We start from the raw sequence: 15,399 nt of genomic DNA on the forward strand, positions 1-15,399 counted from the left end.
ATCTAATTTGATACAGACATGTTGTGGAGCTGTTCATTGTCAACTTATGGATGCTTCTCTTCTGGAATGAAGTTCAACTATGTATCTGAAAAATAGAAACGTGATTTGTCCTTATGCATATGTACCAATGCAGAATTAAGTTAATTCATGACATTACAAAGTTAATTTTGTTTCATTTATGTGCCAAAGTTATAACTTGATAAATTGTTTGTGGATGTTGAATGCATAGCTATGTCCCTTGAACTTAAAGGGCGCCATTGTTATCGTCCCTTGAAAGGATTCCACTATTCCAGACTGCTCAAATACAAAGAAAGCTTTGTCTACAGAACCAGGTAAAGCCTTAATGTATCTGCACTTTGCTTACAAATACTAATCACAAATTAATTCACTAGGTACATGTCTTCGCATCCAGTACAACCAGCAACCAACTCCAAAATAATCAAATGATGCAATGTCTTCAATCTTTTGTAATCAATTATCAACGTAGCTGTTTAAACTATATATGAATATGAAGGTTTGATTTACTTACATATGTAAATATCAATGCTTATGCCTATGAATGTTTACACTTGATGCTTCAAATACGACACAAATATCCGCCGCGAAGCGCGGACCCTAAAACTAGTTAAGCATAATTACGAGTAAATTTATCAGAAGTATGAGTAAATAATATCAATTTACTTTTGAGAAATGCATCACACTCTTTTGCAAGTATTCGAGACATCATGGTAACATTGCAAATTATTTTATTCTTTAGGGTTAAAAAGTACACAATTTGCAAAATATTTTGCTTGATAATTTGTGAAACGTTACAAGAGGTCTCAGACTCAACATAAGCATATCTTATGATGGTCGATCAAGTGTTAAAAACGATAACGAGATAACTTACTTATACTGCTTATACAAAAAAAAGCTCATTCGTTTACTGATTTTATTTATCTTGATAGCGCGAAATTTGCCTTTTCATTTGTGTTTTCTCGCTGCCCTTGTGAATTTTATTTTTCCGAAATATACCCCTAACTGATAAAAATAAAAGTTAGAATTTCACCTCAATTGCCGTTAAAAAAAAAAAAAAAATTCACCTCAATTTGCATAATAATACTAATACTAAGCAAAATAATAACATGACATGAGGTTAAATTTTGATTTTAGTTTGAGAAATTATTAAATGTTTATTGTATTTGTATATTAAAAATTTCAAATAAATAATTTTCATATAAAAGATGGACACCGTCTCAAATAAAAAAAATGGTACAATTTGATCAGAACTGCAAGATCGTTGAAGTGGTACCAATATCACTGAAAAGTACTATATAGGATTTCAGTAACATAATACTTCATATACTAGTATTTACTACTGTATTTAGTTTTGTCTTATCATTTTCATGTACACTTTATACAAGTGCAACAAACTAATATGTACAGTAGGATTTAATATGTACAGATCCAAAAGGAGACTTGATACTAAACACTTGCTTATGCCGATACTATTCTTGCTAAGTACAGTTATGTTTCCGTTGAGATATGTTCTTCGGTTGTTTGAATTGAATCAGGAAAAGGAAGAGGGACCGGTGTCGTCTTCATCATGATGCTTTGGAAGAACGCTATCATCTAAAAATGAAGAAATTATATCCATCCTTATTAAACATGTGTGAACAAAACAATATTACTCAGGCTTTAACCAACTTATTATTCCCTTTTTGTTTTGATTATAGCTGAATGGTAATATGATATGCAGGAAACATTAAAGAATAACATGGCTAAAGAGACCATACCACGAAAAAACCGGCACACATAAGACTAAAACCGGGGAACTGAAATGGAGCATGATCAGAGAGGAATAAAGCTGTGGACAAAACGAGAACCAAAAAGTTTTTATTTAATTATTATTCAAATTCAAATCAAATTAGATCGTTGAATAACGTATGCTTGAAGTGTTTTTTAGACCTGTTAGAGGACTGAAAACCAATGGAGAGATTATAGTGGCAAATGAACATAGTCCTGTAAGGCACCCTTGAGCCTTTCCCTAATAAAAAGAAACCATACAATCATGTTTATATATGCAAATCAATATCAAGTGTAGCTAAACATGAAGTTTTTAAATTCAATCCATTTTGTGATCGCCCGTTTTGATGTGTTACCCAACCCAATCGACCCACCCATTTTCCGCCCTGTACTCCAACCAAACTGCAAAAGAGGAATGTGAATACCTGCTCGCTAGGACCAACTTGTTTGGATACAATGCTTCGTAACTGAAACATAGTAGAATATATGATGTTATGTCTTATAAGTATATCGTCAAGTATGGAATGAATAGTTTGTGAACATGAACTCACACATGGTCCTGAAAAAACTGCTAGAATCTGAAATGATAAAGCAAGATAAACAACCTATTTTACACAAACTGGTTAGCAAATTCTAAATTGATTTGAAATAATTTTAGATGTAATTACCAAATATATTAATTTTTTGGAGCAAAATTATGTACCCATGAGGTCCAAGCTACAGCAAATAAAAAAATCTGCATCACAATTTCACTGGTATCATTACGTTTACACCGAATGAGAGAAATTAGACGTGGTTGAAAAATTAATACTGTGAACGTTATGTAGCGATATTATAAAGTGTTTCCGACAAGCAACTGATAGAAGATACGCTATCACAAAAGATAAACATTGCTTGTAAAAGGTCGTACAATTATGCAGCTGAAAGCGAGCCCGATTGCTAGAAGTTTTTCTTCATTGATTATCCTAGCTAACAATGGCATGAGGATGATCTGCATTTTTTTTTAATAGAATATGACAATATATGTAATAAATACACAAATTAGAACCTAAAATTAGTAGATAGTATAAGCATAAGATTGTGTCAATGGCGTACTTGAGATATGATTGCTGCAATGCCACTAATGATCATCAAGTTGGCGTACTCGTCTTTCTCAAAATGAAACTCGGCCTTCAAATAGTACTACAGAATGCAAAAATCTCAATTTGAAACATGCGTTTAGAACTAGCAAAATTGGAATTTTTGTATTAAGCGAAATAATATGAAGTACCAATATTGAAGAAGATAAACCAAGTTCACCAAATGTGCTGAAGAAAGCCACAACAGCTGCTTGTAAAAAAGTCCAGCTAAAAAATAACATTAAACCACAATAACTTCAAATCTGCCTATTAACCCCAAATTTCTTAGTAGAAAAGATTTGCCTTTTTTGTCAATTTAGAATTTTCCGATAAACGTACCTACTCTTCAACAGGGATATCGAATCACGCAAAGAAGGAATTGTGCGTAAAGGTCGTGGTTGGTTGATGTTCCCCTTTTCTAAAAGACATTCATTCGTTGTTTGTTCTTCCAATGAAACACAAGTAACTACCTTTTCCATGTTAGATTCGGGAAGGAAAATTCTCATGTACAATAGAGAAATCATTGACATAGCTGCAGATACCTAAGATAATTCAACAACAAATTCACAACCAAATTCTAATTAGAGCAATCACAAAAACAAAAGTTAAATAAATAAATAAAGATATTCATGTTTATTACATGGAAGACGGACGTGGTTGACGGGAGGAAACGAGTAAGGAGGGTGGCGAAGACGTAGGAACAAGATGAGATGCCAATGACGATTCCAAATGTAGACGCTCGCAGTTCCTCTGCTACATTATCTGCCTGATGGAATTTCAATCATTTATTACTCTCAATCATTTAGTTCTTAAATAAAATCAGTCAAACTTACAGGCAAAAGTGACATTTATTATATTTATCTTAAATTCAACAAAAATTTCCAGCAGACACTTTTAGTGGGACGGAGGGAGTACTAGGTCACGGACGAGTACATCTTAAATATTCCACATACGTGATACGCAAATAGATCATTTTAACTAAGTATAAAATGATCAAATTAACCAGGGGATACAAAAGTAAAATTACCATTGTAAAATCCAAGGACATTACAATGTACAACTTAAGTAGTATAAAAACCGATAAACGAACATATGATACAACTGTAGTTCTCTATTTAGTCATTTACAAAACTAATGATCGACTAGCAATTATAAATTTGGTTTGTAAATAAATTGACTAACTGAAACTCTTGTAATTGTACTTATTTACAATAATTTATGCTCAAAGCCGATTTATGCAAAATTAAAAGTACAGAAATGGAAAGGTGATTACCACATAAGCAAGTGCAAGGAAGAGAACACTTCCTTCAAATATGGAGGTGAAAGTCTTGAGCACATAGTATGCGTAAAAGAACTCCCTTTTCCTGCTATATCCCAGTATCACTGTTTACCCAATTAATTGGAAAAAAAAAAGAAAAAGAAAAAAAAATTTACTTCAACAACACTTATATCACTCAATTTTATAGTTTTTTTTTTGAAAGGCAAGTCAATTTTATTGAATCACAAAAGTACAATACAATTACAAGATATAACAAGGATCATGGGCATTACCATGAACCAAGCATTACAAATTTATACACGAAAGTTGTTTGCAAAGATAACAAACATAACCACGAATTCTAGCTAATATTTAGGTACACGTCCGGATTATTCAACCACGACAACCACTCGATCCTTTTTCCTTTCACTCTATGCGAAATCCATTCAAATGATTTGACTTGTATTTCACTAAGAGCAGTTGGAGTTGTCCACATCTTGTCACGAAAAACTTTGTTGTTACGATTCTTCCAAATGTAATACGTAGTAACCCACTCCACCGCTTGCCATATTTTCTTTCCAAGCATCGAAGTGTTCTTTGGCGTAATTCCGCGAAGAATCTCGTTCATACTTAAGTTCCCGAATTGATTGAAGCCCCACCATTTGCAAACTCGATTCCATAATTCCAACGAGTACTTACAAAAAATTAATGAGTGATCTACCGATTCTAAGTCATCGTCACAAATAGGGCATCGTAGACTATTTAAGTCAATGCCCCTTTTGTCCAATTCCATTCGAACCGGTAGCCTCTTCTTTATAGTTCGCCATACAAATACTTCAAGTTTTTTTGGTACCAAATTATTCTTCAAAGTTTCGTGGTTACTTTGCACACTATGAAACAGCTTTTCGTTTATAAAATTTGTAAGCTTTTTAACCGAAAAGTTTCCATCACTTGCCATAGACCATTCAAATGTATCATCACTGTTTTGATTAAATTGAAACGACTTGATCAGCGATTCCAGCAGCATCAATTCATCCTGAGTTCTGTACATTGGTTCACGGGCCCAGGCCCATGAAAAGATGATGTCAGTATCTGTTCCAGCAGCAGCCTGTGTGACGTCAGGGACCTGAGCAGCAGCTGTTCTATCGAATGACACACGATCAGCAATATGAACATCCTTCTCTGTTTCTAATCTATACAATCTGGGAAAAGAGTCCTTTAAACGATGTCCACCAATCCACACATCTTCCCAAAAACGAGTCTTTGATCCATCACCAATTTTTCTTCTGAACGAATCTCTGAAAGGAATGTTTAGAGCCTCCAGAGAATGACCTGCCATCACAATGTTATGCCAAATACCGGGGGTCGATGAGTGAATTGCTTCACTCCCCAACCCGAGACCACCATGACTTCCATATATGCTACGAATTATTTTGACCCAAAGTGACCCGGTTTCGGTATAAAACCTCCACCACCACTTTCCCAATAAAGATAAGTTTTTGCTATTTAATGACCCAATGTTCAACCCACCCGACTCGTATGGTGACATGACACACTCCCATTTTACCCATGACATTTTGGTACCCATATCCGACCCGCCCCAAAAAAACACACGCCTTACTTTTTCGAGGAGTTTCAACACACATGGTGGGGCACGATAAAGCGAGAAGAAATATAATGGAAGGCTATTCAAGACCGATTTTATAAGAATCATTCTTCCTCCAAACGACATCGTTCTCATTTTCCAATCCGAGAGTCTTGACTTTATTTTCTCAATGACCGGGTTCCAATCTTTTAGCTTATTCATTTTGGTCCCAATTGGTAAACCGAGGTACGTAAAGGGGAACTTACCTACTTGACATCCAATACGGTTAGCAACATGACTAATTTCATCGAACTCGACACCAATACCATACAAACAACTTTTATTGTAGTTAACTCTCAACCCCGAAGCTAATTCAAAACATTTAAGCAAATTTTGCAAACTATACACATTTGCCCGATTCCATTCACCAAGGAAGATGGTGTCATCGGCATATTGAAGGTGTGATAACAAAATTTTATCGTTACCAATTTCGACCCCTTTAAACAAGCCTTTTTCGGTGGCGGCTTTGGCAAGGATATTTAATCCTTCGGATGCAAGTATGAATAGAAAAGGCGAAAGTGGATCCCCTTGACGTACCCCGCGTTTTAGGGCGAATTCATTGGTAGGCGATCCATTGACAAGTACCGACACGGACGCCGAGCATAGACAAGCCATTATCCATTTACGCCATCTCACCCCGAAACCCATACACCTCATTACTTCATCCAAGAAACACCAATTAATACAATCGAACGCCTTCTCAAAATCGACTTTGAATAATAATCCTTTTTGTTTTTTTGCCTTTAAATAATCAATGCTTTCATTAACCACAAGGACACCATCTAGTATGAATCGACCTTTGAGAAATGCACTTTGTTCCGGACCAATGAGTGTTGGGATAACTTTCTTTAATCGATTCGATAATAATTTTGCAATAATCTTATAATAGCTACCAATGAGACTAATCGGGCGAAAATCACCTAAACCAAGCGGGTCATTCTTTTTTGGTATAAGTGTGATAAATGATGCATTACACCCGTTTGAAAATTCACCCGATTCCCAAAACCAATTAATGGCTTCCAGAAGCTCCTTTTTGACAACCTCCCAATATTTTTTAAAAAATCGCATATTGAACCCATCGGGCCCCGGGGCTTTTGTGCTACCACACTCAAGTATCGCCTCGTGAATATCCTTTTCCGAAAATTCTTTTTCCAAATCAGTAGCCTCTGAACTGTTCAGAATCGGGTATGCTAAATCCTCCAATGATGGTCTGTTCAAATCAGTTTCCTCAAACACTCTTTTGAAATGATTAAAGGCTTCTATTTTAATATCATGAGGTGATTCGTTCCAAATCCCATTAATGTTCAAACCCCGAATATTATTACGATTGTTTTTCCTTTTAATTACCGAGTGAAAGTATTTTGTATTCTCATCGCCTTCAAGAGCCCAACGAATACGTGCTTTTTGCTTTAACATTTGGGCCTTAACTCTTTCTTTTTCCAACCACTTTTTCCGAGTCTCTTGCCACACATTCTGTTCCGACTCATTTAATCTACCGCCTTCTGCCTTGATTTCGAATGAAGTGGCCATACCTTTGAGTGCTTCTATCTCACAATCTAAGCTACTGAATTTCTTGTGGCTCCATTCACGTAGTGCATCTTTCACATTTTTTAACTTATATCTAAACATACAATCTTTCCTTTTCAACATCTTCACTTCTTTTGCCCATGCTTCTTTGATCACCCCGTCTACATCTTCTTCATCAAGCCAAGCATCAAAAATTTTAAACGGTTTAGGGCCAAAATTTATCTCTTCGTCTTTTAGAATAATCGGACAATGATCCGAATATTCCCTTTCCAACGCTATTGCCGAAAGATTTCCCCACTCACTACAAAATTTCTCGGATACCATGAAACGATCTAGCTTACTAAATTTCAAACCGTCGTCGCTTACCCGAGTGAAACACCTACCACCCAATGGAATTTCTATCAAGTTGTTACAATTTATGAATTCATTGAATTTCTTAGCTCTATACTCTAGGAATTCGCAATTGAATCTTTCATTTTCATCACGCACTTCGTTAAAGTCTCCACATAATACCCACGCTATTTCCTCATCAACTTGATCCCCTAATAACCTTGATAACCTATCCCATAAGATTTGTTTACTTTGATCATCATGAGGCCCGTACACATTTAAAACATTTAGTTTATACCCCGATTTCCTCCAGGTACCTCTAATCCCTAGCACATGTTCAAATCTAATAATACTGTCTGCCTCAAAATCTCTCAGATCCCATATAAGTAATTGGCCGCCGGAGTTGCCAACCTTCTCTTGTTGTAAAAATTCGAAATCAGAACAGTTCCACAAAGAGTATATCCACTTCCTATCGACAGTATTTAATCTAGATTCTTGAATTGCCAAAAAGGTTGGTTTCTCTTTTCTAATGATTTTCTTAACCCAACCAAATTTATCAACCCCTTTACTCGACCCAAATCCTCTAACATTTAATGAGATAATCTTCATTGAGAAACAGTTATTATCGAGGAATATAGATAGCTTACTGAGTGGAAGGTTTGGCCTTCCATTTGAGGCCAAGTTTAGTGCCATACTCGCGTACCCTATCACTGTTAATCGATCCAAAAGAAGTGTCTGGGAAATTGACAGAGTTCGACTGACTTATTGAACTTGATATCTTGCTTCTATTTACACATGATGAGCATCTGGACTTCATTGGATCAATCTTATTCGTGCCTCGTCTTGCTGCAGATTTCAAATTCAACATTCTAGACGAAGATTTCCATCTTCGGATGCTCGACCAACAACAGTCCTTCTTTGGTAGACCTTTATTTTTTGCTAAGGGAGTTTTTGGATTGGAGTTATCAGAGCACCTGTCGTCTATCTTATCATCTGTAATCCTTTTTCTTTTTTTCGATACGGTCCTGTCTTGAACACCTTTCTGTTTACTCAATTGTTTTGGTTTTGTATTGTTTGGAATGTGGCTTTGGTTTTGGTTTTGGATTGGATCAGGATTGAGTTTTGTGTTTGGAGTGTGAATTTGGTTTTGGTTTGAGTCGGGTTTGTGTTTTGCGTATGAAATATGATTGTGATTTTGGCTTGGATCAGGTTTGTGTTTTGCGTGTGGTGTGTTTGATTTTGGTTCAGGGATAGTTTGTGCTTTTGGGCTATTACACGATAACAATTGTTCTTGGTTAGTGTTTGTCTTTGGAGAATTAGGGATGGAGGTTGTTTTATCTGAAGGTATCACAATAGGAACTGGTTGATTCAATTTAGGCGACTGGTTGTGTTCAGTATGTGTAATAGGTGAATTAGGTTGGGTTGATGTGGGTTGGGTTGCTGAAGGAGAAGATTTGGGTTGATAAATGTTGGTGTTGATTTTATGGGAGTTAAGTTGGGCCTGGTTTATATTGGTTTGGGTTGGATTATTTTGTGAGTGGTGATTGGGCTGGTGAGGATTCGGTTGGTTTGGTGAGTGTGACGTGTTGGGCTGGTCTTTGTTGGTGTTGGTTTTACAAGTGTTGGGTTCTTCTACAGTTTGGGCAACACACTGATTGGGCCCATTATCGGCAAAAATCTTTTCACAGAAGGGTTTGGTTATGCTTTCCTTATGGCCGACATTCTCAATATTCTCCTTATTAACCGTTTCATTATTTATTGTTTTGGGAACCGAAGAATTACCTGGGGAACCAACATTAGTATCATAATCGATAGGATTAGGGTTGTTGGAACTGTGCACAGCCTCTTCACGCCTCTTAGACTCATCATTGACTTCTTGGGCCCCCCAACCTGTCCCCACGTCTCCCAATGATTCATCTTCCACCTTCTCACCTCTTGTTTCTGTTTCGAAAACCCTAGAACCATCTTCAACCGGTTGTTCATCATCAAAGTCGAAATTAAAATCATCATCTTCATATTCAGAGTTATCAAAAGTGTCGTCTATGAATTCGTCCTCCTCATTGTCAGCCTTTTATTTGAGACTTCATTAACATAAGCATGAATGACCTTGTTTCTGATGTTAAGACTAACATAATCTTTAATGCACTCAGTGTTTCTTGTATGAACTAGAACCCAACCAGCATATAGGTTTTGATTTGTATCATTAATATCACAGTTCTCTAATTCGATGACCTCTCCCCAAAAACAAGCAATTCTTTTGAAGGTGTTCTTGTTCCAGGCAGTAGCTGGCACCCCTTTAATTTCCAGCCACACCAGATTCCTTATGACCCATGGATTTTGATCTAGAATACGCGTACTATTACACCATTTGTGTATTGCATGACCTTTGTTGTTGAGAATGTTTTGTGCTTCGAATGAGGAGTTGAAGATTAACATGATTTCCAATCCCCCCAAATACTTTATTTCGCAGTTGGTTAGACCTTCCGCCTTGCATAGGTCCACAAATTGATCTATGATTTCCCAGTTTTTAATTACCCCAATGATTGTTCTTTTGGTTAAGTGCATGTTGCAGTCCCTATCAAATAAGGTTAAACATTTCTTGGTTGATTCACGGTTTTGTTTTGCAATATGGTTATTTTCATGATCTTTCATGTTGACATTGTTTCCATTGTTTCCTGCAGCAGTGTTGGGATAACCATTAGAGTAACCATTATTGCAGAACCTTGCTTGAAGATTATCCAGCCTTTTTCTTAAATCCTTGTTTTGTAGCTTTTCTCTTAGATCTTTTTCCTTTAACTTCTCCCTTAGATCGTTGTATTGTCTTCCAGCAACATCATTATACTTTCTATCATCTCTAAAAGCATTGTTATGACCCCAATAATTAATGTTTACCCTGGTGTTGCGAAGGTTTACAGCATCATCTTCTTTTGCTCTATCAGTTGCCATGAAGATTCTAATGGGACAGCCATTGAAATTGATTTTTCTAATTGTGTTAGCATTAAACGTGCGTCAGTTACATTCCCAAATCTTACAAATGCAAATCTTTGACCGCTACGAAGTTTCTTTACGGCCAGATAAATGTCCCTGAGATCCCCATACGGCTTGAATACTTTCCACAAATCTGTCACCCGCCAATCCTCCGGGAAGTTGAAGAACATGAACGATGTTAGATGAATTCCGAATATCCTTGTTAATCGATCTTGAATACCCCCATTAACTTGAGCTCGCCTTGAAGTGCCTTCACCATGTGTGTTTTTGTGACTCTCTCTCCTAACTCTCTCTCTCACACACTCCATATATAAACGTTATTATTATCGAGTGTTTCTATCAAAGAAAACTGAAATTTTCTCTATAAGCAAATTGAGAATATTAATTCGGATTTTTCTAACGAAAAAGTTGCGCTTAACATGCAGTAAAATTACAACATGTATATATGGAGTGTGTGAGAGAGAGAGTTAGGAGAGAGAGTCACAAAAACACACATGTATCTTTGGAATGATACTAAGCTGAATAATTACAACATGTATCTAGAATACTTTGGAATGATACTAAGCTGAATAATTACAACATGTATCTAGAATATAACAAAAGTATATTTTAATATAAGAAGTAACCGATTAATTATTACTATATCTAGAACATGTTTCCTTAAAATGTCTTAATAAATAGTTCTTAACACATGATTATAACTTACTAATTAGTAAACGTAAATATTGAATACACAATTTAGATTTAGAGATAGGTATATACATGTTTGGAGAATTAGCATAATTAGAAGTTATTATTATACGGGACTTAGGGCGCATGACATCAAAATTTTAAGCTCGTAATGTTAGATTGATAATATTTTGGGCATGTTCATTTTTTTCTTTAATGGCGGTTAAGAGTCACTGATAAGCGTTCGAACGCGGTGTCGGAATCCATCCACTCAATCATTTCTCTAGACAAACCATTACAATCCTATCGTCCCTAAGGAGGAAGCCCCACGACAAATCCATACGAACATCGCGTGTGGTACAAACCCGTCTGGTGAGGCTCAAATGCATATAACAAGTTTGTTAACCGCAAGGTGTTGCTGCATTGGTGGTTACCTGACTTCCTTGATCAGGGGTTCGACTCCCATGTGGTACAAAAAATATATTTCCCTTATGGGCATGTTCATTTTATCTACACATATCTTCGGTTTATCTGATGGCGATTCTATTCCTGGCGGAGGTGTGGGTAAAGCCCCGGGTAAAGATGCAGAGAATGATTGTTTGTGTTATTTCAGTTTTAGGAAGAACGTTATAAAGTATCATGTCAATTTCAGGAAATAGATATTGGACTTGTACAAAAATAGATGAATTATGAACATAGATATTGGACTTGTACAAAAATTGATGAATTATGAAAATAGACGTAGACGAATCATTCTTGTTACATTTAATGTGTTAGAGTCTGTTACTTTCAATTTAATGATATGTTTCTATACATCTCTTAATTTAGTAACTAAAATTGCTGTTTATTTATTACATAATTTGAAATTTGGTATGTTTTTAAAAGAAACACCCTTTTCTAAACAGAGTCATGAAAACATAGTCAAATTTAGAAAAAATTAAATAACACTTAATGTGTTATGATGACTTATTTGCTAGTTTTTATTTGATAATTCACTAGTTATGTATTTGTCATCGTCCATTAAAATAATAAGTAAAAAATTCAAATATTTGTTGAACAGAATTACCTGCTGGGAAAATGACGAGCATAATTGGAAAGGTGAGAAGGGGTTTCCTTCCATAATGATCAGACATATTTCCTATTAACGGCATCGTCACTAGACTCCCGATCCCCATAATCTGATGCGTTTGTACATTAAGCAAAATTAGTAATTAGTTATGCATGAACTTGTGGTACATTTGTTGACTTAGTGGTGGTTATTTCTAGAGAATAGGTGGTTACTTTGAATTTATAAACAAAATTAACATGTCCAAATCTCTTAATGACAACTCTTAGAATTGTCTTTAGGAAACTTCATATTTAAATTTATATTATTCAACATATCAATACAATACAATAGCAGGAAAAAGGAGCAGTTTATGTGGTTTACAATTTAGGGGTGTTCAAAATATCCGAATCCGAAATCCGAATCCGAATTATCCGAAATCCGAATCCGAATCCGAATCCGAAAATATGCGAAAAATCGGATATCCGAAAATTCGGATATCCGAAAATCGGATATCCGATTTTTCGGATTCGGATATCGGATGGAGTTTTTAAAATTTTCGGATATTCGGATATCCGAATATCCGAAAAATTTTAAAAAATCCGAAAAAATCCGAAAAATATCCGAAATATCCGAAAAATATCCGAAATATTCGAATATCCGGAAAATTATCCGAATATCCGGAAAATTATCCGAAAATATTCGAAGTTCTTCAAAAATATCGGATATTTAACACGAAGACTTCTAAGAAAATCACCCATCCTAATACTACTCTCTCCAAGTACGTTGAACTGCGGAATTCTGATTGCTACACATGACAGTATGACATATTATGGAACAGATTAGTATATGTTATAATAATTCAAATAAATTAATTTTTTAAATATGATATACTTGATTGAAATCGTTGTACTGGTATAATTTATAGGGTAACTTTACGTTTGAAAATAGCTTTATAGGAACTGACGTGTCCACACCGACTTGTTTAGCAATCTAAAATCATTGTTTGTTTTTTTGGTTTTTCTCTAAATATAGCATGTAGAAACACTTGTCATATTTTCTGATGTCTCCTTTTGATAATATTTGTACACGTCCCCTTATTCGTGTATGCTTTTAAGAAGATACGTAGTTAATGTTTATATACTCCGGAAATGTTTATTTACGAGTTCAACGTGTTATTAAAAAATAATTAATTAATTTCTTAATTACTCCGTAGTATTAAATATTGGTCATGGTCGTCATGCCACCGTCCTCATGTGAAAAACAATGTGTTTCTTAATAATTGACCTATCTCTGATTCTATTTTTTTAAGCGAGAAACCCTCCTATAAACGATCACATTGGCTCCTCATGCAAGGTAAAACCTCGGGTAATCAAGCCCCCGAGCGCGAGACCTGGTACCGGGTGAATTGCGCATTATGCGCACCCTCTAGTCACACTTCCTTTTTGAACAATTTAGCATAGCCAGGAATTGAACCCGGGTGTTATGCTTCATTATTGGGCGGCCACTAGATTTAGGGTATTAAATTCGTTGCTAATTCGTCAATAAACAATGTTAGAGATGTTACATATTTCGTTTTAAACCGTTTGTTTTGAAAATTAATTTGAATCCAAACTTAATATAACACTAACGTATCAATTTTACTGTTTTCAATTCGGTTTGTCTTTAAAATTAGATTCGTTTTCTGATTTCACGTCGCTGAATTTGTTATAACCAAAAACCGAGTTCAAATCAATTTCAACCAAATATATATATATATATATATATATATATATATATATATATATATATATATATATATATATTTACTTATTTATATATACACCATAAATCGAATTAAATGTCAGTATATCAACTTTAAAATGTTTATGATTACGTTGGTTCTTATGATTTATTTAGTTTTTTCGCTTTTAATAGAAATCAAACTGATTTATTTAATTTTTCGCTTTCAATAGAAATCAAGCTGAAATTGAATTCGATTTTAGTATCCGTTCAGTTTCAATTCTGAATTCATGTTTCAGTTCGGTTTTCATTTTTCCTTAAAAACGTTCAAAACCAAATAAACCAAATCGAAAACCTAACTGATGAAACCTTACGTAAATTGTTTTTTGATAGGTATTTTTTGTCAAAACTATATATGATGAATTCTTTATGAGAGAAAATCTTTTACTTTGTGGTACGAGTTTTTAATGATTTTAAAACTTGACTTGGGAAGAAAAAAAATGTTGGTAGCTAGCTTAACTTAAATCAAAGGGCTCACGATAACAAAGAAAATTAAATGATGATTAATGAGAAGAATTCAAGAAAATAAATACCACTTGTTGAACTCCGGTAAGGTAAATGGCCAAGGAGCATTCATCTTGACCGGGACAAAGTGCCGCCATGCTGACGTCAGTTATCGCCGGAGCAACCATAAAATTGGAGAAATTAAACAAGAAAACCGTCAAGAAAAGGTGGCGCAGCCCCTTCTCATTCGCCATGTTTACAGGGGTAGTGGTTGAGTGAGTGAGGTTAATTAGCAAAAATTAGAAATGAACTATTCTATTCTATGAAGCCTTATATTATTTCAATTTCAATTTCTACAAATATATATATATATACTTGTATATTTCAATGAGAAAAAGGTGAGGTTTCTATCCGTGTCGGAACTTGAACTCAAAGACAGATGGGGCAGATGCGAAAATTTAATAAATTTTTCATTTCCAGCGGGTTAAACACTAATAAAAACCTAATTTTTTAATTAAAAAAAAAACATTTTAGTGTAAAAATTTTTTATTCGTAAAATCCAGGTGGGGCGGATACCCCCTTTGGGTTCCACTAAGATCCGCCCCTACTTTCTATTGCTAGTTTCGTTAAATACGGAGAATCAGATTGGACTAGTACTAGTATTGCAGTGTGGGCCGGGCCAATAGCAGAAGTTGTCAAATTGTTGTTGAAACCAATAATGTCCTAGATGTCCAGCCCAAGATAGTATTTATGGTTTTTAGTTTTTATACGATATTATAGAATATAGAATATAATATTAAATATTAAT

At 35.0% G+C, this 15,399-nt stretch overlaps 1 protein-coding gene across 1 annotated transcript; it reads right to left on the reverse strand.

Moving 5' to 3' along the window:
* Positions 1-1,328: 1,328 nt before the first annotated feature.
* Positions 1,329-14,845, reverse strand: LOC139868956 (uncharacterized). Its single transcript, XM_071857292.1, has 14 exons — positions 14,681-14,845; positions 12,387-12,498; positions 4,177-4,286; positions 3,544-3,669; positions 3,243-3,445; positions 3,056-3,131; positions 2,881-2,967; positions 2,696-2,776; positions 2,489-2,521; positions 2,337-2,390; positions 2,211-2,252; positions 1,948-2,026; positions 1,776-1,846; positions 1,329-1,611 (listed from the first exon to the last, which is right to left on the reverse strand). The coding sequence occupies exons 1-14, from the start codon at positions 14,843-14,845 to the stop codon at positions 1,507-1,509; spliced, it is 1,344 nt and encodes a 447-aa protein (XP_071713393.1). The 3' UTR covers positions 1,329-1,506.
* Between the last annotated feature and the right edge of the window lie 554 nt (positions 14,846-15,399).

This window comes from Rutidosis leptorrhynchoides, chromosome 9 (assembly GCF_046630445.1).
Source record: "Rutidosis leptorrhynchoides isolate AG116_Rl617_1_P2 chromosome 9, CSIRO_AGI_Rlap_v1, whole genome shotgun sequence".
NCBI classification, from domain to species: Eukaryota; Viridiplantae; Streptophyta; class Magnoliopsida; order Asterales; family Asteraceae; genus Rutidosis; species Rutidosis leptorrhynchoides.

What these genes read in the sequence shown, in the direction of transcription:
- LOC139868956 (XM_071857292.1), bottom strand. Translation starts at nt 14,845, where the DNA reads ATGGCGAATGAGAAGGGGCTGCGCCACCTTTTCTTGACGGTTTTCTTG. An exon ending in TCGCTTTCAGCTGCATAATT is followed by an intron (nt 2,522 to 2,695) that starts GTACGACCTTTT and finishes ATTGTGATGCAG; the next exon opens with ATTTTTTTATTTGCTGTAGC. An exon ending in GGTTTTCAGTCCTCTAACAG is followed by an intron (nt 1,847 to 1,947) that starts GTCTAAAAAACA and finishes TTTTGTCCACAG; the next exon opens with CTTTATTCCTCTCTGATCAT.